Source organism: Oikopleura dioica, chromosome PAR (genome assembly GCF_907165135.1).
Source record: "Oikopleura dioica chromosome PAR, OKI2018_I68_1.0, whole genome shotgun sequence".
Classification (NCBI taxonomy): domain Eukaryota; kingdom Metazoa; phylum Chordata; class Appendicularia; order Copelata; family Oikopleuridae; genus Oikopleura; species Oikopleura dioica.
The window spans coordinates 14,192,818-14,220,177 of NC_137293.1; the positions used below are offsets into that span (position 1 = coordinate 14,192,818).

The window sequence follows — 27,360 nt, forward strand, 5'->3', positions numbered from 1 at the left end:
GGTGGATATTTTGATATCAAATCATTATTTCAACCGTTTTTGATTTGAAATTTCAAAAGATAAGCCTTTTTTCAATTCATTTTCGCAATTGCAAATTCATTTCAAATGATAATGGCGCGGAGCCTTTTTTGAAATTTTCAACTGTTTCATTTTGCATTTTGCGAAAGGGTTTCAAATCTGGACAGATTTTTTCAATCTTTTTTCATTTTTCAAATCAATTTCAAATTTCTGAGCCTTGGAGGACACTGGAGGACACAATGCGTTGAAGAGGTATAAAAAGTGAAGTTGGACTCATAAATTATAGAAAAAAGGAAAATTTTCTTCAAAGGTACCAATTTTTGGTCGGCTTCCCGAACTTTGTACCACCTCCTAGACCCCCAGGGACAAGGAATTCTTGCGCTCAAAATTACCGTCATAGCCTGGGCTACACACTTGGACATGTGGTGGCACCAGAGTTGCAAATTTGCGTAGCGGAGATAGCTACGGGAAAAATACTTTTGGCTCAGCTACAGTGAAGAAAATTCTGACCAGCTCCGCTATCTAAGCTCAGCTACTGATATTAAAATTAAGGCCCTTTTCTGTGTGAAAAAAGGCCCTTATCTGTGTAAAATAAATCCTTAGTCAGTGTAAATCAGAGTTCCAAATTTGGTGAGCTGAGTGAGCTGAGTAGTCGCTCAGCTCACTGATTTTGGAAAATGAATTTATCTGTTCTGCTCAACTCCGCTCAGCTCAGACAAGTACCGCTCGTTCGGACAAATTTTGCATTGTAAAATGTCCAAACGACTCTCATCCGTCATTCAGGAATGATAATCGCGGTATTATTCAGCTCAGCTCAGCTCAGCTCAATGATTTTTACACAATTTTACTACTAAAAACAGTAATTAAACAGCTTAACCCAGCTCACTTAGCTCAGCTCAAATTAGGGTCTGCTCAGTTCAGCTCAGCTCAACTGCCTTAAAAAAAGGTCTGCTCAGCTCAGCTCAGCTCAATGACCTCTGAAAATGGCTAGCTCAGGTCAGGTCAGCTCAGTCAGCTCCGAAATAGGTCAGCTCAGCTCAGAGAATTTCTCACACAGGGCAGCTCAGCTCAGCTCAACGAAAATAAAGCCAAATTTGCAACTCTGGCGTAAATCACGTCCCTGGCCTTTTCAGCTATTTCAGCTTAGCTACGCTTAATTAAATTTGCAAGTCTGTACCTACAGTAACCCTAAATAACCCTAGCCTGTCCCCCTCGGGTAAGTTTCTTCCGTCATTTTGCCCAGTGCCCGCTCAGTGTTTGAAAAATGGTCGAAACTAAGATGAGCGAGTGAGCGCGAGCAGAGCCCCCCTGAAATTATTTTGTCAGTGAGCCAGCGCGAGCGAAGGTTCACCGATTTTAACGTGAGTGAGCGAGCAGAAGCTCCAAAATTTTTTCATGAGTGAGCGAGCACGAGCGCTCACTCGTGATGATTTAACACTGAAATTTTCATGTCCCCAAAGATTTTTGATACACAATTCTAAAAAAATTTTGAGTTATTCAAGCCTTTATATAGGCCATTTTGGCAAAGATGTTGACTTCAAGCCGAAATTTTCGCCAGCTCTACTACGCTTAGCTAAACTTTCCTCTCAATTCCGCTATCTAAGCTCAGCAACTGCTATTTAAAAGGATAAGGCCCTTATCTCCAGAGTTTGCTTTATTATTACTGAGCTGAGCTAAGCTGACCTGAGTAAAAATTTCTCTAAGCTGAGCTGACCTATTTCGGAGGTGACTGAGCTGAGCTCAGCTCAGCAGACTTTTTAAGGTAGTTTAGCTGACCTGAACTGAGAGGACCCTAATTAGAGCTGAGCAGAGCTGTTTTTACTGTGTTTTAAGAACTAAAATTGTGTTCAAATCATTGAGCTGAGCTCAACTAACTCAAAAGAAAAAATCCCGCATTTCCCGTATTCCTGAATCTGCAGCAGTGTCTGAAAAATGGTGAGCGCGAGCCACGAGCGAGCGCGAGCGAGTGAGCGAGCGCTCCTTCTCACTCACTCATGTGATTTCGAGAAGCCTATGCTCGCGCTCGCTCACTCACCATAAAATTCAAAGTTCCCTGCTTGCGCTCACTCGCGCTTGCTCACAGTTAATCCACCCCCAAGACAGAGTCATTAAATAATCATGAAATTTATCTGGATTTTATCTTTTACTCCCGTTAGAGTACTCAATATTTATTTATTATATTTAGAAGTCATTCAAAGAACTAAATCAAAACGTTGTTGAAAAGCTGCGAGTGAGCGCAAGCGAGCGAGCGAGCGCTCATGCTCGCTCACTCACAGAAAAATTCCGGTATCTGCGCTCGCGCTCGCTCGCTCACGAAAAATCAAAAGGGTCTACTCGCGCTCGCTCACTCATGTTAAAAATCTGGGGGCCTCTGCTCGCGCTCACTCACTCACGAAAGTTTTGGCCATTTTTCAAACACTCGATTCGGCAGAATTCAAAATTTGCGATTTCAGAAATACGGGATTTTCAGAAATTTAGGACTTTAAAAATACGGGATTTTGGGAATTTCCCATTTCAAATGCGGGAGTCAAAAAGGGATGGCAGGCGCGCTGAGTTTTTCCTTTTGCGCCTTCTTCAAATTTGCAACGATTCATTTTTTCAATTTCATTTTTCAAATTCCTTTCAAGTCGCCAAATAAGAAAAACTCATTGAAATGTCAATTATTGCAGTTTCAAATTCATTTCAAAACTCCGCACGAATCTTTATCTTTTGAAAACGCTTTTTTTTCATTTTCAATAGGTTTCATCCATTGCATCGGCTTTTTCCTGCAATTTCAATTGAAATTTCAATTTTTGAAACGATGAAATAAATGATTCGACAGTTTTGAAATAATGATTTGATATCAAAATATCCACCCCTGTTTTGAAAGCTGAGGTAGAGAGTCGCCACTATCGGTTGGTTGAGGAGAGTCAGCAAGATTGATTGCGTAAGTGGCGCTGTGGGGACGAAATACGCTTCATTTCAAATAGAGAAAAAATCCGCAGAGAGACTCTGAGTCACTGACAGTGCGCTATTTTTGTTCTTTAGGGAAGACAGAAGAAAATAAGAAAAATGGATAAGGAGGCCAATGACTTGAGTTTACCGTCGTATGTATCCCCGAGCGGGCATACATTCTTCTTTGGGCCAGTCAACAAAGGAAATGCTTACAATATAATTTATTCTTGAAAATAAATACATAGTATGTAACTGGTAACTATTATATGAACAATAAAGGTATGCAATAAACAGGCCAGTATGCGCGAGAACATCAAGGTCAACTCTACTGGAATCCTTTCTTCGAGATTTTCCTCTACCTCCACGACGAGAATGGAAACCAAACAGATCGACTGGTTAAAGTGAGGTTCATTCTTCAGTCTTCTGTTGCTGATCCCTACAGGAAAAGGTCCATCTGCGGTTGAAAATAAATGCAAAATCTTCGAAAATCGACCGATTTAAAAGCGTTGATGCCACTGACTTCGTTGCCTTCGATCCTCGAGAGCACTTTCTTCTTCGCGATATTTGGTGTTCAACAAATGAGCCGGAAATCAACGAGGTAAATTTTCATGTTATCAAAATTATATCATTGCTCAAGGTCGAGAAAAGAGTTATCTTCTGTTTTCACGAAGATCAGTACCAGAATCTTTTGGCCGCAGGTTATCCTCTTCATCAGATCATCGGATTTGAGGAACATTTCGGAGGTAATACGACCATTTTTTTATCAAAGAGGATCATTCAACATTTCAAGAGATCATCGAGGACGGGCCAGTAAAAGAGATGCTTCGACAAGAATTTTCGTTCTTCAAGGAACTGGTACATACTGTCTCCACTCGACGAAAGGTTGCAAATAAAATTAACTGAATTTCTTCGAAGATCTTTTCAAGGCATGGAAGCTCTTTGATCCTCTTTGCGAAATAGACGACTCGTACGCACACCTGAAATACCAATTCCAGCGCCGCACGACCCACAAGGCCGATCGAAAATTCAAGAAGATCCTGAACGGAATCATTGACAAGCACTTCACCAATGACTTTCTCTCCCTGAAGCCAATCTTTGCTCCTGCTGTCGAGAATTCTACCTGAAATACTACCGCTCCATCAAAAAATCTTCTGCCATCTGTAATCCATCGAGTTGTCACGATGCTGCTCATTTTGAATTATTGAAAATTTTTTTATTGCCACCAATGCTCGATATTTCCCAAAATTAACTGCCCTTCAATTTACTAGAACCTGCCAGATAGATATTCAAATAAATATTAATTTTAAGCTTATAGTTTTGTCCTTTTTTATTGTTCTTTTTGAGAGCGTAAATATTGCACAGCTTCAATAATCTTGCTCCAGTTCGCAAAGCAGCTATTTTTGTCTCCTTTAGCGCAGTTTTCAGAGAGTAGAAAGACTTTATCCCAGAACTCGCAAATATTTTTCTTTGCTGGTTCAACAGAGCTGAAATAAAAATAGATAATTTCGCTCTTTTAATAAATTACCTGTCTGGCTCTGTCAAAATCAGATTTTGAAAGGATCCTCCGTTAGAATTTTTTAATCCGGTGTCTTCGGACTTGATAAAATTGGTTATTGTGCTTCTTATTCTCTTCGCCGCTTGCTTCTGATTCTCCGTGTCAAGGGGAATCTTTCCGAAGAAATATCCAGTGTCAGTGCAATGGCAAGCCTTTTCTTCGCAGTTACCCTTAGATATTTAGTATTAGTTTATATGGATATTTTTGTCTTTACCCATTGATAATCTCTTGACCAATGTTTATAAGCTTTTGGAGATACTGCGTCAAAGATGTACATAAATGATTCCGCTTGATCCTCAAGTAATCGTCTGGATCCACAATCGAAAATCGCGTCTTGCTCAATCTTCAGTAGCTGATCTCTGTTGTCTCCAATCGGTGGGTAAAGAGTCTTTTTGTGGGTTAACCTCAAATATTTTCACGATAAAATGAGTAACCCTTTATAACCCTTAGCAATAGTTCCGGAGCTAAATTTTTGCCAAATAAAAGTCTTGCAGCAGTCATGTAATATTCATCCGGAATTGGGCGACTTTCGAAGATCATGTTCAAAAAAGTTACCGGTTCATCCGCGTTTATACCGATCATCGTTGGGATGTCTTGTTGGAATCTGTTTCGGAACGGGTTAAAAGCGGTTATATTGTCGGCAATTGGGGCAAATGGCGTACCAAAGAGAGCATTGACAGTCAAATCCATCAAATAAGGATTCGTCGAGGATGATACAGCCTGAGCGACTTCATCTGTCGTCAGTTTTTGGAAACATGAAAGCTTGGAGCAGCCACTGGCGTTGATAATTTTGGAATTGAAAGCGACGATGTCTTCAACCGTTCGCATGTACAAATTCATTGGCGGACATTGAATCACTGCTTTTTGGTAGAATGGCCAGCCAGATGCTCTCATATAAACCGGTGCTTCATCAGAAAGAAGTGTAGCAACTGTTAGTCCTCCAGCAGAATTTCCCATTACAGTTATTTGTTCTTTATCTCCGCCGAAACGGTGAATATTCGCGTAGATTGTCTTCAGTGCCAATCTTACATCTTGCAAGGCGAAATTTCCCTGCTCAAAATGCCCAATGTTTTCACTTCGATCTCGCCCAAGATACCCAAAGCCGTAGATCCCGAGACGATATTGAATTGAAACGACGATGATGTTTTCTTTTCTCGCGACATCGTCACCAACTGTCTCATACCTCGATGCATTTCCACTAAGGAAGCTTCCGCCGTGAATAAAGACTAGAACTGGCAGTTTCTCAGTTTTTTCTTTTTTATCTGGAGCCCAAATGTTCATGTACAAGCAGTCTTCAGATCGTTTTTCATCGGAAAAATCAACGCCAAAGTTTTCCTGCATTAGCTGCTCAACTCCAGATAGGCAGCCGGGTTTCGATTCCGTTGCGGAGAAATCATCACTCAGTTTGAGTTTTTATTTGTAATTTTTGAATCCTGAAAAAACTCAAACTGTCCTGTTTGCGTTTTCACTCCACATAGGATGGGGAACCGGAGGCCGAAGTCTCCTATCGCCAGTTGGCGGCAATGCGTATGGAATTCCCAAATAGGAGGTCAGGCCATCTTCGGTTATGCCATTCATAGGGATTGTTTCGGAAGCTTGGTTGTTTGAAGTTCTTTTACCAAATTTTCTTGAAAAGGGAAATGCAAGTGCAAGACCAACACATGCTAATGCAAGAACTTTGAAGGTTTGCTATCTGAACAAATTAAATATATTATTTTAATAATTATTTAAAAACCTTTCCTATAATAAACGCATCTTTCCATTTCGAAGAATTTCTTTCTGATTTTTCATTATTTTCTTTCACTTGAATATCTCCCGCAATAAATGAACTCTCTTCCGTCATATTTTTTTAATGAATCGTTACCACTCAAAATGCTGGTTTTATGTCGATTCCAGTGCAGTAATTTTTTATTTGCTACCGATGGACCTTGCACTACAAATATCGTGATTCACGACAGACAAATTGGCTTTTTGCAAAATCAGCGAATTCCGAATTGATCATGGAGTCTTGATTCACAAAGAGTATGAATAATAAAGTACTCAATTGATCATGAAAAAACATAATTAGGGTTTCAATCGGGAAAACGGGAAGGAGGATGGTTTTAATTAATTCACCAGCGCGTTCCTACTAGTCAGCACAATTTGTTCTGATTCCGACGGTCGAAGACCATTTGGCACGATATGGCAGTTAATGAACTGTATCGCACGAAGAAAAGTTCGCCCGTAGACGAATACGTACGAGTACGAAGCAAATAGATAATTAACCTTCATTGGTAGTTTGATCCCTTCCACAAGGCTTCTGTTGCCAAGAAAGGATTACCATACACTCGTTTGCTTACTAATCGATCATATCCGTCTAAACCGCGACTCAGTTTAGTAAGTTTGCTTACTGTCGGAGTATCAAACATACTTTTCTTATCTTAAATTGTTTCTGAAAAGGTTTTTCTTGAAACAGAGAGAAAATCATCAATGCTGAGAGAAGCTGCAACACTGCCGGAAAGACTTATACACCATGGAACGGAACTCAGTCCTGCTTGGCTTTGTTTTCTTCCTCTTTTGTTAATTTTCTACAGGTTAAAATGATCTTATTTCTTTCCTATATTTTTTTAGTTTGTGGGTTTGCTGCAAATCAGCGAGGCTAGACAGAGCAGAAGGTCTGCGCAAACACATGGCAAATTTTTCTTCAATCTACCGAAAGACTCCAACAGACTCGGAAAATCCAAACGAGGTTTTTGCTTGATTGCAACTCTCACGATCAAACTGTTTCCAAGCCATTATTGTTAATAAATTCACCGGTTTGTAAACTCATTTCTCGTTTATTTTTCACAAGTACAGTAGCTTCACAAATCGCCGGATTCTTTTACTTTCTGATTCTTTGGGTAGTAGTTTACCAGTGAGTCTGCAGTCTTGTTCAATTGATTCTCGCGAGACAGGGCTCTTTTTCAAAGGTCCTCATTTTTTGTCGTCGTGTTCATGAATAGATTATAACGGTAAAAATAGGTATAGAATCTATACTATAGTCTATAGTCTATAGATCATATTTAATGAATTCAAATTTATTTTACATTTTGATGTTGAAATTCATTATATTGATTAACGAAGTTATTCATAATTTATCATTAAAATGAGACCTTTTCCTAGTAAATGGCGTTTCTCGACTCTTTCTACTAGAATTTTTCCCTGTCAGTTCCACAGTTTTGAGCTGTTCCTGGATGCCAATCTTCTGAACCAAGTCTTGGTATTTTTTCAGCTCTTCTCTTTCTTTCTCGCTCATGTTGTCTTTGTTACGTCTCACGGGTTATTTTGAGGAAGCCTGGCCCTCAATCGTCAATAAAAGAGCTCTGACTTTACCCAAAACTTGAGCTGAAGCGCGCAAGGGTGAGCTGCTGATTGTGCTCGTTACAAGACGCCACGATGACGTCTTCCGATTCACAGAATCAAAATCACTCTTCGATAATTTCAGAGTTTTCTCAGACAATTTAATACAATAACACGCTGATTTAGCGTTTTCAGGATAAAGTTAACATTTTAATTTAACGAAAATGGACCTAATAAAGAAGATAAATGATCAAAAATTATCATAATTATTACTGTAAAAAGAGCATCTTTAATTTGATTTGAACGGAATGAAGCTCGGATAAATGTCGAAACTATCCTTCCCGTTGGCATCGAAGTGACCACAAATAGATAAATGGTTTAGCAGAGGAGCTCATTAGCTCTATTTAACGTTATTATCTCCTCGAAAACATCGGCCATTATACAAAGCTTGCTTCTATCAGAATTTTGAGAACAAGAGAGCAAAATGGACGTGACGGAGCAAGCAAGAAAGGGTACTGAAATCAAGGAAGAGAATTTTTGTTAAAGCGAGTTTAGATGTTGAGGCGCTAAAGGCGATTTTCGACCAATTTGATGTGAATCATGATGGACGACTTTCACTGAAAGAAATAATCACGTGCTACCGACGATTTGGACAAAATCCGACGGAGGAGGAAGTGACCAAACGCATGGTTAGGGTTTTCGCTTTTTATTGAAATTTTTACAAAGAGATAGATGTAAGTGAAAACCTTCTCAAGCAATTGTGAATCCAAATGCTTCCAAGCTTAGTTTTCCTGAGTTCTGTGAAATGATGGGTGACACGATCAATTACTACGACTTGGAGTTCTCGCTTCAGGAACAGTTTCAAAATAAAATTATTAATTTCCTGAATCCTAGAAATCCGTAATTGAAATTTCGTCAGAGTGCGTTTCGAGCCTTTGACGTCTACGCAAAAGGATCCATCAAAGCGAGCGATTTAGCCAAAGCGCTCGAGTTTACTGAAGTTGATCCTGACGAAGCTGCTAATTTCATCCAAGATTTGGATATTGATGGCGATGGGAATATCACTTATGATGAGTTTACAAAGCATGTAAGTTCATATCACCAATATGAAATTGCCGAGTTAATCATTATTTTTTAAATTCTTGAGAAGAAAATTCATCTCTTTTTTAAGATTTCTGACTCAATTGTGCGAGAAGCTCTTGGCGTAAAATCTGAACCAAAAGCTCCAGAAGACATGGAATAATAACGGAGCGAATCTCTGTTTTTAGATATGAAAATAAAGCTCGGAAAACAGACGGGGTTTCCTTTTGATAAAAAGCGGCAAGTGGCAAGTTTTGATTTTGCCTCATTAACATAATGAAGTTCTTGACCTGTCGCTTTTTGACAGGAGCTACAATATGGCGAAGAAGCGGGCGCGGAACTTAGTTCTCAGGGCTAACACCGTGAAACGCAATTTGCACAAATTACTTGGAGAAAGAAAAGACTCATTTTTTGGACTATATTGCTGAATACGGGAGTTTATCTGCATGATTTTTAAGCAGGCAGCAACATTTTTGGTGAACGAACAACTTTTAAAAATCCTTCCACTAGGTCAAATCTAATCACGTGGCATGCAAGAATTCTAGGAATGAAAGTTTGCTTTTGCGCGGAGGTCCCTTTTGTCCGAGGCTCGGTGGACACAATCGGATGACAGGTCCTCATTACACGGCTCCGCTCAAACGGCGGCTGCATATCTCGGTGACAGCAGGGAAAGTAAAAAGTGATTGACTTCCATTCTTCGCCTGGATTTCTGAAGTGAAGCAAAAAAGGAGCCGAAATAGCGCGAAAAGCATTGAAAGAAAAATTGAAATCGGGTCCCTTCCGAAGTGAATTTTCGCCGAGCAAAGTTTCGTCTTAGGTGACGGCCGGCGCATAAGTCCACGCTTCATGCCAAACAACAAATTTCCATCGAGTAAAATGAATGCACTGAAAATGGAAAAATATAATTCCCCCCCCCCTGCATGGTCATTTGCGTTTGGAAAATGGTATATTTCCTGGCCTCCTTTATTGACATGAACACACGTAAGCATAAGTTATGCTGCATAACCCTTTAATACACTATTGATTGTAATCTACATGTATTCGGCTGGACATAATGGCAAAATACATTAATTCCCCTCTCAGGGCTGCAAAGGCACTTTCTTAGCGTCAACAGGTGACACTGGCGTGACAGGATCCGAATTTGAAAGAGCATCCACTCATCAAAATGCCCGTCTGGCCAGCTCAGATCTTCACTAAATATTTCCGTATATTCCGCTGGCTGATCGCCACCTTCAAAGCTGTCCTCGTCAGCACCGAATGTGAGTGCTCTTTCCAACTCTTTGTCAAGAAAATCAACATCTCAAGCAGAATCGACGGACAGCTGCTCTTTCTAACAAATGCCAACATAACGTTCGTGCTCCTCTTCGAACAGCATTTTCGACTCGATGCTGAAATTTTATGATCATAATGAAATGCCAACCCTTCAGTGAGGTTCCGACATGGGCGACATCGTGGAGGCGAGAGGAAGCCTTGGGAACTTTCGGAAATGGTAAAAGGGATTAGTTACCATTTGCGACAGAATACTTCCTAAGCTGTGACTATTACAAAAGTCTCCTTGTAAACTTGACTATTTGGACAATTTCAAGTGCTCACCGCAATCTGTCTTGTTTCAAAATTTACATTCTTTGGCCCAACTACTGAAGTTTTACCGTCAATCTTTGCCGCAAATCCGAGAAATAAAATTCGACTGATTCATTAAAATAACTCTTGGGAATATCTTAAAGGCCGTCTATTTTATGCCAGTCTCTTTTCCCTAGCCAGCTACGACAATAAACACACTTTGAAATCTCCCGGTCAAATATAATCGTTATCGCGCCGGGAGAGGAAATTATTTTTCCTAATTTTACTCCTTCTATCTGAGAAATTCTTTGTTATAGCGGAGCTGGAATGTTTATACGAGCGTTTGAGATGCTGAGCGATAAATTAGGCACGAGGGCTATCTATTTCGGCGTTCTTCAGTTTCGGTTCTTTTTTTTTATCTGATACTCGCTTAATTTGCATTATTTCTTTATGATGGATCGAGAAGTTCTAGCGCTGCTGTAGCTTGACAGTTTTGGTATGCTAAGGGAGATCTACTACCCGGCTGCGTGAAATTCCGAACAAAGAAAACTAGATGTGATTTTTCATTTTTTGTATTTTTTCTTTTGATATTTTCAAATGACAAAATTTGTTAATTGTGAAGTGTTTAAACTTGCAAAGTACAGGAAGGAACATTGAATAGAATGAATCACGTGATTTGTTTGTATGTGTGGCATAGTAACTTGTATGTATAAGAATATTGAATAAACTAAGGGCTAACACGGGCCAGGTCGGCGGTTTTCAACTTCGGTTAGCGAGGGTGCGCCCGGTTGGCAAGTACCACTGTCAGATCTGTCTAACCTACACCGGGATTATCTCTTAAACTGAAGCAATTTTCCCCGCCACCTTAGCAATAAGCGTGTTACGCGAACGTACGTATTCGAATTCTAGGGCGCGCAAAACACTTATTTTTTAGAAACGGAATCAGCTCTTTTTTGTACTTGATGCCATGGGTTGACGAAAAACCGCGGCAGCGCATATAAATTATGGAAGTTGAATGTGAGTTTTTAAGAAACAAAATGTACAATAAAATAATTTTGAACCGTGTGCTTCTATCTACAAATCGACCCGAAGGAAGTTAAAATAGTAATATAAGTAAAGTTATTTTGAACCGTCACTTTGAAGCACCGCGCGATGACTCATCCACGGTGCATCTGAGACCGAGGAAAGGGTCGGACTCAGTGGCCGGGGTCATCGGGCGGAGTTGGCAGTCAACAGCTGTTCGAGAGGGAGGTGAGATCTGGGGGCAGTGTTGGAATCGACGGGTAGCCATGGGGGTTGCCGATGCCGTGCAGGCCGCCACCGCCGCCAAGCATCGAGTGATGATTCGGGAGCTGGCCGGAGCCGAAGGCCGAGAACATGTTCGTCATGCCACCATCGCGAGAAATTGGAGGCATCGGCGGTGGAGGCATTGCGGGAAGTGAGTGTGGTGGGAGACCCATGCCTGAGCCCATTCCTCCTCCGAATCCTAAAGTATTGTTTTACCCTTTTGAATCAAAAATTAAGAGTCCTACCTTGAAGTCCAGGATGCATCGGATGAGGGAATACTCCCATTCCTGGGCCATAAGGATCTGGAGATGGATAAGAACCAGTGGTGTAAGGCGCCACTAGAAAAACATGAGTTTTCACATCTTCGAATGTTTTTAGGAATCGAGTGAAATTCCAAGTTTTGACACTTACTTGCTCTATTGGAGGAATCGATCATGGGTTGAACAATCCGACGACGTGCGTTGATAAACCTAAAATGATAAATGACATTTGTCCTGTCTTAATATTTTGTGCTTGTTGGACAGCTCCATGTCTTCTAATGACTATTGTGGCGTAACAAATGTCGCCTTGTGTCAACATGAGGGCTGTCCGTGAAGCAAATGGTCAACTTCAACTTTGGTTTCACTTACCAATTGTTAACCTGGAGAATCGTGAGTCCAGTTTGTTGGCTCAGGTTCTTTTTCTGTTCTTCAGATGGGTATGGATGCTGAAATATGAATTAGTCGGTGAACAGTGCGCAAATTTGAAAAGACTTTGTATCCATATCCGTAAGTAAGAGAGGTATTAAAAATATATTAATCCAATACAACAAAACGCTTCAGTGCAAAAATCGATAACCTACTAGCTGTTATTCTTGTGAACACAACCATTGCTGTCTTATTTACTAAGAAATAGCTATTTCAAAACCGATCTTCAGGTCTATTGACTCTTGGTTAAATCGATCCTAAAAGCCGGATTTTATGGAATCTGTGATCAACGTCGGCTTTTGCGTTACTCGAAAACATTCGACAAATGATAAATTAAAAATAACTAAAGGCAGAAGTCTTTCCTACTTACAGTCAGGTTCTGGAAAAGCCAGGCTCGAAGTATGTTAGTTGCTTGTTTGGGGAAGATGCCTCGTTTCTTAGGTTGAGGTTTTTTGTCATCTTTGTCTTCTTTTTTGACGCGTTTTGACGAGCTGGATGGCGTGTCATGTGAATCAGAGGTAGAGTCTCTTTTTCGTGAATTGGATGAACTGTGCGTTACTGAGCCGGAGCTCGAGGTTGGTGGTGGTGTTTTTGTGGCCAGGGATGAGGCTGATGGAGAGGGTTCCAATGTTGACAAGGTAGATGAGGAGATGGGCGGGTGGCCGGACATAGACTGGACCAAAGATGGTGTAGTCAGAAGAGAAGGTGACGTCGCGTGCAGCGTAGAAATTCCATCGATGTCGCCGACAGTTGAGGGATACTCGCTTGGATCGGAAGTGAAGACGCCAAGTCGGTTGTTCTCCGACACAGGTTCGAGCTTAGTGTGCTCAATGTGCTCCACTGAAGAAAAATGTTACGGATTAGGATCAAACGACGTTGAAAAAGAGGAAGTAGGGATAAGTCTGTAAGTCCCTGGCGCGCTCTTGGCATATCCATTGAGGAAGTGCCAATGTGGTAAAATACCAAAAGGGATTCTGTTCAGTGCTGAATTATCCGTTTGACCTTCATGATTTCCCACCCGAATTATCAGCGCTTTGCCAAGTTTATAATCACCGTATTTACGTTTTACTGATGGAGACTGCAAAGGAATGTACTTTGAAGAAGAGGAACCGCTTGACTCGAGCTCACTCAACGAAGGAGCTTCTGAATAGCAAAATTCGTTCGCTGTTTTTGAAAATAAAATAAAAACTTACGGGGAGTAAGACTGTGTAAATTTAAGTCAATTTGGTCATGATGGCTCATGGATCCGACCACTCCCTCGATCATAACTGGGTGGTGAGTCCATGGACTAAGTCCAGAGGAAGCACTGAGACCAGAGATCGAGGAACTCACTGATGGAGACGGCCCCGCTGAGGTGGAGACCGCCTGTGAGACTGAAATTGGAGTGGAAGGGAGCGACGATGGAACCTGGTGGATCGGTTCCATCTTTAAAGTCTGTACTGGGGATGCGTGTTCGGAGGGCTGGAGCATCTCTGGGCTGGGTTTGTGGGCCGTACTACCCAGCGGAGCGCGCGGCTGGCACTCCCTGGGTAGCTCTGCTCTCTCGTAGGAAATGATCTCGGTGTGGACAATGTCGGCGGGAGCACCACCGACTTCTTCAATCTCTAAGCTGATGCCTGACTGTAGCTGTCACTGACTGGGCACAAGTTGTCAGGCTGCCTGTCACGGGCACGTCAACAGCTAGGCTGAGCTCGCTTTGGCTGCTCGGGCTGCTGGTTTGGGCACGCTACGGGTGTGTGTGCGCGTTGATAGTTGTGCCGAAGGAAAAGTGTACAAATAATCTGCTCGGGCGCTGCTACCGTCTGTCAAAAACTGGCAGCTCTTCGCATTCGAGCGGCCTCTAGAAGTCAACCGGCTCATCCTCAACGAGCGCTACGCTGGCCGCTCGACAGCGCCGCCCAGCAGAACGGGCTCCCCACTCCTGCATCTTGCCAGGGACCGAAGTCAAGCGCTGGGTACAATGTCGAGGAGTGAGTGCACTGGAGCGCCCTCAAAGACCAACCAACGAAGCAAGGGCTTGGTCAAATCAGCTGTCAGCTTGCTTCAGTTCTTGACAAGCAAGGTATTCTTCTCTAGACATGAACTTTATAAGCGGATAGTCCGAAGACGCGAAGACAGCTCGAACTTGATCATCCTCTATTTCGCGATTTTCTATGCAGAATTTTCAAAGTGAAAGCGATAGAAGCCAGCGATAGAAGATGAAATAGAAACGAATAAATATTTAAACCGTTTTTATCGAAGGAACAACAGGGAAGGAAACGAAGAAGAAACTCGGAAGCGCAAAATTATTTAAAATTTAAAGATAAGGCAGCCCGTCGCCAAAACATGACAGAATCTAGTGCGCTTATCAGCGCTAGCGCTGACGGCCTCGCCTTTCCCAGGCGGTCATTTTTTGTGCAAATGACTTTCAATTATTTTTTCTCCTCGAATTTGTGTTCAAAAATCGGAATCATCAATGCTCGATAAGTATTTTCGTCCGGAAACACAGATCCATTGACAAAAATTCCTGTTGATTCCCGACTTCTAACACGGGTGATAAATTAACGGGGATGTTGGCCAGGTAGAAAATTCCAAGCAATTATCGTTTTCGGGGTGTCGTAGGAATTGTAATCAAATTGTCAAAAGTTTACAATCGGGGGACTGAGCCAAAGGTGTGTTTTCGCGCTTCAGGAGTTCGTTGAACCGGACGAGCGATGATCACGTGATCACAGCCCAGCGGATTTCCGGTTTTTACGATTGCTTGTCTAACTTGTCAAGGCAAAATCGTCTTTTGGGCTTTTATGTTGCCAGTATTTACACGTTTTGGTTTCATTAATGTTCTCTTTCAACTTTCACGTCGGTCAGGATTTCAAACCAGAATCACCGATTTGGAAAAAATAACTTACTTCCTTTATTGACAATAACTTCAATATTCGTAGCATACGAGCATATGCTGTAGTAATAAATTAAACTTTTACCTTTCGGAAAACCGTCTTGAGACATCGCGCTGCTGGAGTTGTTCGCCCTCGGACTTCCGGGCTCACCTTCGGACATTTGCTTATCCGACGCTGCGGGGCTGAAGCCCAATCCCTATAAAACAAATCGTTAGGATGCAGGATAAGCAGGAAGCGACGAAAACGGTGAAAATCCATACTTTCCGTTTTCGACAAATTTTCAGTAGAATCGTTTAACACAGCAGGGCGCATTTTTCTCGATAAACAAAATTTTAATTTTGACGAAAAAAAATTGCTTTAGTATCAATCCGCATTTGCTTGGATCAAGTGGTTGAAATTAGCAAAAGAGCCTTTATCGGTAGTTTGAATTTTAGTCAAGCTCATTTGCTCCAGGAATAGATAGTGCCCAAGTACACTTCAAGCGCATTAGTGCTATTTATGAAGGACTTGGCGGAGGATTATTTTTGCACCACTCGGCACCCATCGGAAGTAGATTTAAGCGAGATTAGATCATTTCTATCTGAACAAAAACAAGACCAGATAAGATTTGAATATTTTAATTCGCTTCTTTCTTGGCGCATATGGCCAGTTCAATATCTTTGTTGTCAGATCAGGGGTCGACTTTCTGTGGCGAAGAAATATGCACAATATTGCTGAATATTTATTCTGCTAATGGGACACCTGTCGGGGTAGAGAATAATCCAATTATAGGCAGTGGCGAGTACAGGCCAGCTTCCGAGCATCTCGCTACAGGGGGCCGGCTCATTATACGCTTGTGTCGATTTGGCACCGAAATCATTAAGCACTAATTAGCCGCCCATCAACAACAGCAGGTACTGAGTCAGTTCTTCAATCAGCTTTCAACAATTTACATTTCAATCTCCTCCTTGAAGAATAATATTCAACGGTGGAAGCTTTCTGAGTAATATTTGGGCTAATCCGGAATAGCATTTTTGGCGTGAGAAAGAAAGAGCGAGAAACGCGCGTATTTTTAAAATTATTTTTCAAATGCATTCGTGACTCGCTTCGCGAAAAAAAGTTGCTCGAATTTATTATCACGTGCTAATTTCCTCCGGGCGCTGCTTCCCGGATCCTGCTTGATCTCCTTGCTCGTGGTGGGAACTAAACAAATGTGCACCTATCAATACACCAGCAAGTTCCATTCACCTTCTCGATTAGCTACCTAACGAGGAACAACTGCGCCAAGATGAATAAACAATTTATACGTCTTTATCAGATCTGAGAAGCTTCTTTTTCTTCTCATTTATGAGCGTGAACTCTTTCAGCAATAATAAAAAGGAGCTCATTAGAATGGAAATTAGGGATCAATGGCTTGACAGGCCTGAAATTGCCCAGCTAACGTCAATGATGAAAACGCAGCGTAAATGAGTCTACTTGTGCTTTTAGTAGATTGTACTTTCCCGGATTAGCTGCACTGATGATTTCCTACAAATTTCTAGCTCTTGAGATGAACTCATTTTTCAAGCGCCACTAATCCGCAAATATTTACAAATCTGATTCCCTCTTTTTTTTCTCGAATGAACGAAGAAAACCGACTGTTAGCTGGCTCATTTGTTTCTGGAAGGAGTAAGGTATCAAAAATGAAAATTTCATGGGCGGGATAAGCCGCGCAGCGAAGGTATCCACTTTTGAATATTGCCTGTCAGATCTGCGGCGGAAATTGAGCCCTGAAATCGGCCAATTTCAACGGCTCATCTTCCAGAGCATAAGTTGCCAATTGGAAAGTTAATCTTTATTGCTAACCCGGTTATGATTCATTATCGAAGAGTATTTCTATCATTCTTGATCCAAGATTATCAACAAAACCTCGTAGGGATGGCGCAAGATTGTCAATTTTCTCGGACTCAGAGATGCTAAAAAATCGCCAATAAAATTGACGGGAAAAGGCATGTAATGATCAAAGACTCCATATTCAAGTACTCAAAACTGTAATGAGGTGTGATCATTCCCGCGGCGTTATATTTCCCAAGCTGTTGAAGCGCGTGAAATTGTATTTTGGATGAGCACTCGATCGAATTGATTATCTGTTTTAATCCTTTTTATTTAGTATTCGGGCATTATTCTTTCAAACTAAGGGAAGCGGGGGCTCTTCTTAATGAGCCGCTTCAAGTTGACAGTCGCCCATCGACCCGCCGCGGATCACTGGAACTCGTCAAATGCATCTCGAAAGAATCGCAATTAATTATTTACCCCTGGGAATGAGTTACGTTTCATTGTTCTTATTTGATTTAAGAGACATAAATAATTGAAACCGTTTTTCCAAGAATCCTCGATTTCACAAAATCAACGATTTTCCAATTTAAGGAAAAGGGGATTCTGGGAAATTCTGGCTTCTGGGAAAAATGGATAGGCAAAATAACTGTATCTTCAAAAACACCGTATACCGTATTCGATTTTCAACATTTGATTCGAAAAATTAATCAGAAAGGTACAGTCGTCTCAGCTCGAAGCAATCGGATAAGAGGAGGAACAAAGGGCCTCACCGCTGGGATTATCCGGCAATGGCAACCTGGCGAAGGCAAATTATTTGCGCCTAAAAACGTCAAATCTTCTCCCTTTCCCTTAGCGCGAAAAGTCATCAAGTCCCCTTCTTTGAAGAAGGAGAATAAGGGCGGAGGTACTTGGCGGATTTAAAATCTTTTGCCCTTCAATCAAGCCAATTCTATTATTAAAAATTGATATGGCTTCCATTTCGCCAAAGAAAAAAAACGGGAGTTTACCAGTGCTCTGAATAATAGAAAGCATTAGAAATTTTCAGTGCAGCTGTCACGACGCGGCGCATTTTCTGACAAGGCTGGCATTGACCGTGAAGAGCTGTCAAACGCCGGCAGCTGATTGGCTCGCCAGTTTGACGGACGGCGCCGCGCCAAAGTTGACCTCGAGCGCCACCGTAAATTTTGGCGATTTTGCATTTTTACGAAATGCGTCTAATTTGACTTGTTTTCAAAAGCGATTCTACCACTCAGGAATAAGAAATGCCTTGCCTTAGTTCTAGTTCCGAATCGAGCCATGAATATTACTGATTATTCAGCTCGAAATATGGGTTTATTTGTTCAAATTTTGTACGAAAAAAATCTCATGTGTACGCACACATTACCATTTTCCCACCACCCATATGTTTCTCTCTCTCTCTCTCTCGTTTTATTCTTATTATTCTAACTCGTGGATACAGATTCTGTGCTAATTAGTGACCCGCGCATTTGCTTTGTTTTTCCACGAGATGGAAATGTTCGCCGATTAACATATCACCCGGATATTCTTTTCCAAACAGAGCTGCAGCTCATCCCGTTTTACGCTAATTTCCGGTCTCGGCCAGCTCCAAAAATATTCAGGAGATAGGCCAGGCCAAGCGTCTGCTTCCGGCAATCGAGAAAATCAAATTCAATTTTCGTCTTCTGCCAAAACTACTTACAGAAGCACTTTTGCGCGAATCGATCTTTTTCGACGGCAAATTAAGCATTTCTGATGTCTATATGTAACTAGGATCAATCAAAATGGAGTTACGTCAGACTTTGTTCCACGGTGACAGAATCTGTCGAGAGATTTATTAGAAATATCCTCTGGAACGTCTTTTCGCCGTCATTCTTGCCATGTGTGTGACATGTGACAATGTCTGAGTGCTTTGTGGTGACATGGGCCGTTTCTCGTTGAGTCAATTAGCTGCCAGAAACGTTCAAAAGCGTCGTCGAACGTGAGCTAATCTCAGCGCCCCCGTCGGATGCGCAAAATGTCACCTACTGACATTGGATGACATTCTAAGACAACAGCTGACATCAAGTGATGCAGCGTTGATGGCAACACGTCACACTTTGAACGTTCTGACCAACCACAGTCATTTTTGATAAGTGATTTAGCTTCTTTCTAAGAAGAACCATTCTTCCCCTGTCTTTCCAGTTCCAAACATTTTTAAAGAGAAAAAATTGCCCGTAGAAAATTTTTAATTTTAAATTTGTCGAAAGCAAAAAGATGGCGTTTTAATGATGAATCGAAATAATCGTTAGCGAAGATTTATTTCTGCAGATCGCTTTCGAGTCGATTTTTGCCAATGACAACGAGAACTCTCTGCGGAAAATAAATCTCATAGCGATGAAATGAGCTTACTTACGGCAAAACTTACTGAGAACTCGTCAAAGTTACTCGACAAAGGTGGCGAGTCACGATCGTCGATAACAATTTCCACCGGCATTTTCGTCTTCAAGCACTGTATGTACCGATCTGTGAAGCTTCTACATAGTTCATGCACCTGAAAAGAGGGTTTCGCTTTTTCAAACTTTTTGAATATGGAAACCTTTTCGAGCTCGAGCAGGTGGAGGCGGAGGACGCCGATGGCCATCACCATCTAAAAAGAGAAAGGTTACTATTAGGGAAGGCGAATCAAAGCGGAGGGAATTGCTTGTATCTCGAATTTCTGGCCGACAAGGTACGCTAATCGGCCGAGCTGTTGTAATTCGCTGCAGTGCGACAGGCAAAGTGGACCTTGTCAATTCGGACAGGGACTCTAGCGGCTCCCGGGCCCTCGTCCTTGAAAGATATCGGCAGTACAGCTATTCAGCCGGGGCAATTCCTAATCCGTCCTTTTACTTGTCAAAACAGTGCGCGCGAAACTGGCCACTGCCACTTACCAGCTGGTCGCTCTCGGAGTTCGGGTCGTAGCACCATTGTCTTGACGGGTCGTTCTTGAACTGAAATAGACATGCGTCAGCTACTGTACTTTTTAGGCGTAAAGGAAATGCTTGATCAGCCGCATTATCTCCATTTGCATGTGTCGTTACACACTTGTATACTTGTAAGCTTCGGCACACAAAAGCGCGCGGACAATAAACAACCTCTCACGGTTATTTAGCGGCTCTTTTCTAGCGCACAGACCTTCGTTACAAAAAATTATAGATAAGAAAAAAAGCATTTGGTAGTTTTTAAAAGTCGATCAATCAAGGGCCGAAATCGAAGTCGCCCTTATCGCCATTCGCGGTGAGCGCAAGTGATAAGAAACACTTCCGGAGTAGAAGATGCTTCACACGAGCGAGAAAAAAGTATGTGAATGCAGCTGTCAATTTTAGGCAATTTTGGAAGTTGGAGGATTCGATTTCGTGATGTGAACATCGATGCAATTTTCGGCTTTCTAGTAATAACGGCGCGAGTGTCAAAGCTCATCGCTGCTCAAAGAAGTCTCGTAAAAATGTTGCGCGACAAAGCGAACGTAAATCATTTTATATTTTAATCCGCTGGCTGACAGCACCCCGGAAGTGGATGTTTTACGGGCACCCAAATCATATGGCAAACTTTTACCGCTACTACTTTTACGCCAAGTGCAATTTAGAGCTGCTTTTTGAGTCTTGTGCTCTTTGATGTTATTTTTAGCCAAAACTACCATTAGGGTAAGTATGTTAAAATTGGAAAAAGTTCGTTTCTGACATTTTATTGCATTTTCTCCAAAACTTACTTCAGATGCAAAACGGGAGATGTCCTCAGAAAAGCTCTCAGCAGAACAGACATCAGCTGGTCCTGCAGACGAGTCACGTGGGTTGGCTGTGGCGAGCTCGCATTTTTGGAAGATTAATCGTAGCAAGGGAAATAACGGGTGGCTAGAAATAGGTTTTAGTGGGAAATAAACAATGAAACTATCCCATTTGGATTATGATAATTTTAACTCCCAAAAAATTCTCATCTGGGCCTTTTTTTCTCGTGTTTGAGAAAATTCAATTTTTGTAAAAAATGAAGCGCTGGATTCTTTTTCGTTTTACTTTCACAACCGGAGGTGAATGCTGGTGTCGCCAGCTGAATCTGGTGTAAACATTTCACCTTTGGCGCCAAATGTTGTTCTTATGCGCATGTAATCCGCTTGTTTGAAAAAAGACGCAGGAAAGGATTCGGCTGCATTTGCATTCGAGGCCTTCATTAACGGGGATAAACTCGAATTTATAATTCTAAACATAACCAGCAGAATAATCGAATTCAAAAAAGCGTAAACATTTTGTTATGCTTAGGGCTTATTTTTATTTTATAAATAAATTCTCATCAAAGTGTGAAAATGAGTGGCAATTTTTAATTCAAAAACTTATTCTATAAAATCGAATCTATTCAAAAAGATTACCTTGAAATAACATCTTTGTCTTGCTGCAATTGCGGATCTTCGAAGTGAACTCCTTGTGGACCGAAATCTTGTCCAAAGGCTGGCATCATCGAGCCATCTCCATACTGAAACAGGATTAGGATTCTCTATGTCATTTCTCGGGTTCATCACGGAACCAGATCAACCACTCCTTCATGTATTTTTCTCTAAACTAAAAAATCGCCGCTTCTGGATAGTTGCTTCTGCAACTATTTGCAACTGCTATTTACCATGAATCAGTGTCGAGTTCTCTCTCTGTGGAAGAAAAAAAGGAGTTGTCTTGTGGGTTTCTTGGCGCAATTCAGAGTATCAAAATGCATCCACTGATATGTCACAGAGATCCAAAGAGCTTTCCGGCGTGCAAACACTGGAATCGAAAATTGCGCCACCCAATATGTGCAAATTAATGCCTCGTTTACAAAAACGTCATCAATCTTTATGAATATAATAGTCGCATGCTCAAATCATGGTATACATCGCCGATGTATACCATTACCCTTAAGCTCTACTGAAGGTTGCTACAGATATCGCGAAAAAAACTTGGTCCGATCAAGTTTGAGTTCGTCGAGTTTAGACCGGCGCTATTTAGTAAAAGACTTGTCAAATCATGTCGATTTGTGGATAACTAGAAATAATTTATGTTGAAGAAAACTGAACAGAACTATAAATTCTTCAATAATAACAGATTTATGTTGTTCTCTCCAAATTCGTACGAAAAGTTTTCGGAGCCTTCAACAGTAGATATTTGAGATTTCCGAGTAAGTCAAAAATCGTCTGAAAAATTATGATGATGCAGGATCGTAAATCAGCAGCACCGAAAATTGTGCAGAGGTGCCTGGGAACGAAGTGATTTCAGTAATCGATGAATGGCCACACATTTAACTACTAGATTGACAAAGTTAACGAGGCCTACGGGTGCGTGAAATTTAGAGAGGCGGAGTCAGTCCCTGGGAACTGATTTTATTACCATTAGTTACAAGCCAAAGTTTGAGCGAATTATACTGTTAAGACTAATGTTGTACCACCTGCCTTTATATTTTGCAATGCAGAATCTGCTGAATTCAACCTGGAAGAAGCTCAAAGTCAGAAAGCGCCTTGGCTTCAAATTAGACATTTATTCGTTCAATCGTGATTTACGAGTTTACGATAAATGCAAATAGAGAAACAGGTGTGGAGCATTTCTCGACGTAAATTGAAATGTATTTACTAAGCGAAATAAATTATCCTGGGAAAAACGGATAGTTTACTTTCTGGTAGTAACAGGGGTATCTTTCTGATAGTTCCCTGACAGGTGCTTTTTATGTCGCCAGATAACTACCCGCAGCGGGATTTTTGAGAGTACCCTTGTCTTATTCAGAAGTTTCGCATGACAAAGCTTTCAATTCCACGCTTGGTGCTTGAAAGCTATATTTACAGTGTCAAGATTTCCAAAATTTAATTGACAAGGTGACAATTTAAAAATTATTTCATCTATTTTTCTGCTCCGAAAAAAACAAAACGCTAATCATGAATCACAACTAGAATTCTAGTTGACAATCTTGGGGAAGGCATCTGGTGCGAAAACTGAAAATTGAAGGTGGTAGCAAAAAATATCTTCATGAGAAGGACAGTACTGTCAGATGAAAGCGGCCTCATCTTCCGTGATGTCTGACGATGATTTGGGTAGGGTACTCGAGATTTTATGCGCGCACGGCCTTATCGAATAATATGGAGACGTTTGGACTGATCTGTGCGATGCGTGCCCAAACCGCTGTGTTTGGAGGTGGATTTGTCGCTTTGATCCGACCAAGCGCTCTCAGGCCATCGCGAAACAACAAATCTCGATGTGCATGTTCGTAAATATAGGGCGCAATCTATTTGTAATGCTAAGACTAGTGCGAGTTCTCATTGTATGAAGATTCTGAGAAGATTTTGAAAAGGATTTCGGGAACATATCATTGCTATGTAAGCGATTACTGTATAAATTTTATGCTCAGCAAAGCTTTTTCCTAGCTCTAGAATTGCTTTCGACAATGTCAGGCAGACAGTCTTATCAAAAGTCTCTGGTATTAAAAAATCCTATACTAGAACTCAACTGCAATCAGTAAGCATGTCAATCAAGGAATTCCATTCTCCCTGTCAAGTCATAGCTTCTTGTTCCCCGGTTCGAATGCTCACGTTCTGTGTGCCCAATGCATGTTTGCATCACGCTATCGGAACGGTGGCTTCAAAGGGCCTCAAACTAAGTTTCTGTTTGTGACCTTGACAGGTCTCTGCATCACAACGATATGCTGAAGCGGGACAATTACTTTTAATTATTTATGCTGAGTTGGGTATCTGTTTGCATCGGTACACTATCGTCTGGCGATACGACAGAAGAAAGACCCCTTCCGACTGGTAAACATAAAACGGAATTTTTCACTGCTCAAAGAAGAACTACTGGTAATGCTCGTGAAAGGGCTCAAAGGGACTTACAGTAAGTCTATCCAAATTTACAAAAATGTAAATCAAAGAGTTAGCCGACGCAAGTCAGCTTAATTTTTAATTCAAAAATTGACTTATTAGTTTTATAATAAAGCCGTCAGTGCACTGCTGTGCCTCCGATTGACAGCAAATCCATTCGCGTCAAGCCCTGTCCATACGAGAGCGCAATCCGATTTCGCCTCAACTACTACCATCAGCTCAAACTCGAAATATATCAAGGTCAGCGAATCTGCCTAAGTGAGGCTGACACATTACTGCATCAATCGACAGAAACAGTGATTATTAGGGTTCAGCCAGTCAGTATAAGACAGTGTCGTAATATATCGAGTCAATGATTGTTGATATTGGTTCTGTTATTATAAAATTTACCTGTTCTGACATCGTGATGGCTTTTCTGTTGAAAGAATCTTCAGTGAAGTCGGTTAAGTAGTTGACAGGAATCTTCTTTGATCATGGATATCTTCTATGCTCGTCCTAAACAGATGAATAAACCTTTTAAAAACACCCGCCTTGAGGGGATAAAAGCGAGCCAGGAAGACCGCGCGAGTAAAGTTACACCTTGTGCGAAAGAAGCACAGAAGTGGCCCGAGGAGAGTGACAAACGCGAAGGCTGACAGCATCTGACAGCGTGAAACCACCACCGCTGATTGATGTCGTCTCAATTAACTCTTCAACTCTTATTAAAGACAAAGCTTGCGACTTTCGGGCTGATCAAAAGACGACGCGCATCATGTTCGACGCGACGGGATGATCTTTTCTGACTTTCACTCAAAGTAGCCAAGCTTACTTTACCAATCAAAGCTTTCATGACCAGAGTTCTAACTTAGATCATCTTGGAAGGCCATTGTCAATGTACTGGTTGAAAATCTTTGATGGAGGAGGTACTACGATGGGAAGAGGAAAAAATGAGAGCATTCTAATTTGAAGAAGCCCTTTCTTCGTTGTTTACGCCCGACGGAAGCGTAGCCATCTCCGGGATCCCTTCCGTCGATCATCGAATAAATTTGCGCTTCCAGGGATATTTCGGAAAACACTCATAAATCGTTACAAAATTGTTTACCTTCTGTCACTCTCTCCCCTCCGCACCATATTTTCGCGGAGCGGCTCTTGCCAACAACCGTTTAGGGTCAAGAATACCGAAACGGGATGAGTTTATTAAGCAATTTCCTGAAAGAAAGAATCGCCCCTCGCACTCGCTGAAATTACTCAATTTCGCCATTTCCGAGTTCGATTCTTATTATTTAATTCCAAAATTTAGCCGTAATTGTGCGCTTCCGCGAAATTTGAAAATGAGTCTAGGCGCCAAGTTGAGTATAAATACAGAGCAATAAAAAAAGGGAAACGATCTTTCTGAATTCGTAAAAAATAGGGGCGACACTTGAGGAAGGAGATTTATTCTGGATCAGGACTGATGGAACTCGCCCACTGACGTGAAGCTTGTCGCCGATGGCACCTCGACGTCATTGAGAGACAACCCATCAAACTTGCGCTGATAGAATGCAACATCCTTATCGAATCAACTTCTGTGATCGTTATTGACCGTTTGACACGAATATTTTTTGAAATTGAAATTCATCAAAGGAAACCGCGATTCAATTTCAATGATTTTGGCATGCAAATGAATGAATGCATGAGAAAACAACTGCTCGTCGAAAACAGCTGATCTTTTCGAATTCGCGCATTTAATGTGACGCGGATCCGGCTTTGGGCACAGAGATATGTTCGATTCGATTTCGTCCCGCGGCAGGGATGAAACGAAATCGTCCTAGCTCGACGCTGATCCCCTTAATTTTTCGAAGAGATATTCTTTTGGGAAAATAAGATAATTTCGATCATAGATATTTGCGTAAAATGCCGCGTATTCTTACAGAATCGGAAGTAAAAATTATTAGGGACTATTGAAGTTGGCGAGCTCCTGCTGGGCTAATCTTGTCGCCTGTCGAGAAAATTTCGCGCTCATCATTTTTTACAAAGAACCAGGAAAGGATCATTGTACTGGTAGAGGTTCTAATTATTGGATAAATAAACTTTAATCAGTGTCTTCTTAATTGGCCCAGACAGGGACAGATTAATCTTCTTTCTACCTTCGTCTTTTCTTGTTTTATCTATAAAAACTTGCTAACAAGGGCTTCTCAACTATCGAACATAAAATAAAGGGCTTTCGATAGTGACAACGGTATTGAGTAGAAGGCGGGGTAGCTCTAGAATCTCGAAGCAAGACTTTTTTTCAAATTCAGCGGGGCTAAATTTCGTTATTACATGAAGCTGTCAACTTCTGACAGCTGCGTTGACAGCTCGGCGGGAGAGCCCCAAACCTTATCAGTGACAGGAAGGTCGCTTACCTTGAGGCAGTGTCTCGGACTTCTAGCGCTGCGCCGTTTCTCTTGGTCGGACTTTCTCGCTTTCTCTCTTGAAATCGCTCCTGGCTTGTAGACTTGCCAGCTGGTTCGGAAGAGAACGTCGGTCTTGATCTCTGAGCAGAGAACGCAATTGGTTCTTTGACAGCGCTTGACAGAAGGAGAAAATCGTCCAGGCGGCGCTGTCGAGCATCGCTACTCGTACGCGCTACTTTTCGACGATCATCAACAATTTCTGCCCCTAAATCATCATCAGCCGTGATTTCTTCGAGGAGTGAGGAACACTTCACCACAGACAGCTTGAGAGGCGAAATCATTTTACAGCCTTTATCAGCTTCTTCCTCAAATGCGGCCCTAAATGTCCACTCGAGGGAGGAAATTTTTGTCACTTATCAATCAAAATTTCGAAAAAATTCCAATTTTTTCTCGACCTCAAGTTCTAAAACCGATGAAATACTGTATAAATAAAGCAATGACCGAAGGAGATTTCGATGATGGCTGTATGTATCAATCTGTACAAATCCCTGACAATTGAAGACATAAATGACAGCACGCGAAAACCCAAATTATATTCAAAAGAATTGGCAAGACCAAGACACACCGACAGAATGACAATAATGACTCCTTTATTCTTGAGAATGAATTAATCGATGCAACAAATTATGTTGAAAATCCAGCTCTCCAGAATACGCGAGATAAAGTGGAAACAGTGAGTTGCTTCGGAAATGTCATTTGGCTTACGGTAATGACACATTTTCAAAGCTGGCGTATATTGATTTTCCAGACATTTTGAGACGACATTGGCGGAAATATCACACCGGGATACATCGCGCTAGATTTATGGCTCGTGAAACACGGAAGTGGATGGTCGGTTTACGACCACTAATTTTCATACTTTCCAGTTTTCCGAAGTTCAAGACTCTTCAATATTTCGAACTCAACTTGCGACATTCTCTTTTGCCAGATGCAGAAACTCGCAAGAATTAAATAGATCAGAATCGCTTTATTTTGAACGAGAAAACTGAGCCGGTTTTCTTCG

At 41.5% G+C, this 27,360-nt stretch overlaps 3 protein-coding genes across 5 annotated transcripts; 1 reads left to right on the forward strand and 2 right to left on the reverse strand.

Moving 5' to 3' along the window:
• Positions 1 to 4,277: 4,277 nt before the first annotated feature.
• On the reverse strand, positions 4,278 to 6,179 carry LOC145702641 (crystal protein-like). Its single transcript, XM_081779891.1, has 4 exons — positions 4,964 to 6,179; positions 4,722 to 4,901; positions 4,478 to 4,677; positions 4,278 to 4,436 (listed from the first exon to the last, which is right to left on the reverse strand). The coding sequence occupies exons 1-4, from the start codon at positions 5,846 to 5,848 to the stop codon at positions 4,280 to 4,282; spliced, it is 1,422 nt and encodes a 473-aa protein (XP_081636017.1). The 5' UTR covers positions 5,849 to 6,179; the 3' UTR covers positions 4,278 to 4,279.
• Positions 6,180 to 8,309: 2,130 nt separating this feature from the next.
• Positions 8,310 to 9,068, forward strand: LOC145701997 (uncharacterized). Its single transcript, XM_081779210.1, has 4 exons — positions 8,310 to 8,337; positions 8,381 to 8,514; positions 8,745 to 8,912; positions 8,997 to 9,068. Exons 1-4 carry the CDS (start codon positions 8,310 to 8,312, stop codon positions 9,066 to 9,068), a joined length of 402 nt encoding a protein of 133 aa, XP_081635336.1.
• Positions 9,069 to 11,090: 2,022 nt separating this feature from the next.
• LOC145702935 (homeobox protein Meis1-like) lies at positions 11,091 to 26,448 on the reverse strand. 3 transcript variants are annotated; one of them, XM_081780229.1, is made up of 13 exons: positions 26,307 to 26,448; positions 24,334 to 24,438; positions 21,484 to 21,587; positions 20,833 to 20,974; positions 20,015 to 20,074; positions 19,681 to 19,731; positions 19,498 to 19,635; positions 15,396 to 15,507; positions 12,809 to 13,278; positions 12,382 to 12,458; positions 12,164 to 12,222; positions 11,998 to 12,090; positions 11,091 to 11,951 (listed from the first exon to the last, which is right to left on the reverse strand). In XM_081780229.1, the coding sequence occupies exons 2-13, from the start codon at positions 24,343 to 24,345 to the stop codon at positions 11,695 to 11,697; spliced, it is 1,575 nt and encodes a 524-aa protein (XP_081636355.1). In that variant the 5' UTR covers positions 24,346 to 24,438; positions 26,307 to 26,448; the 3' UTR covers positions 11,091 to 11,694. The 3 variants fall into 3 exon arrangements, with proteins under 3 accessions (XP_081636355.1, XP_081636357.1, XP_081636358.1); XM_081780232.1 differs by having other exon boundaries at positions 11,092 to 11,951; positions 19,510 to 19,635; positions 26,307 to 26,447; XM_081780231.1 differs by lacking the exons at positions 24,334 to 24,438; positions 26,307 to 26,448 and adding an exon at positions 21,732 to 21,787.
• Positions 26,449 to 27,360: the final 912 nt, after the last annotated feature.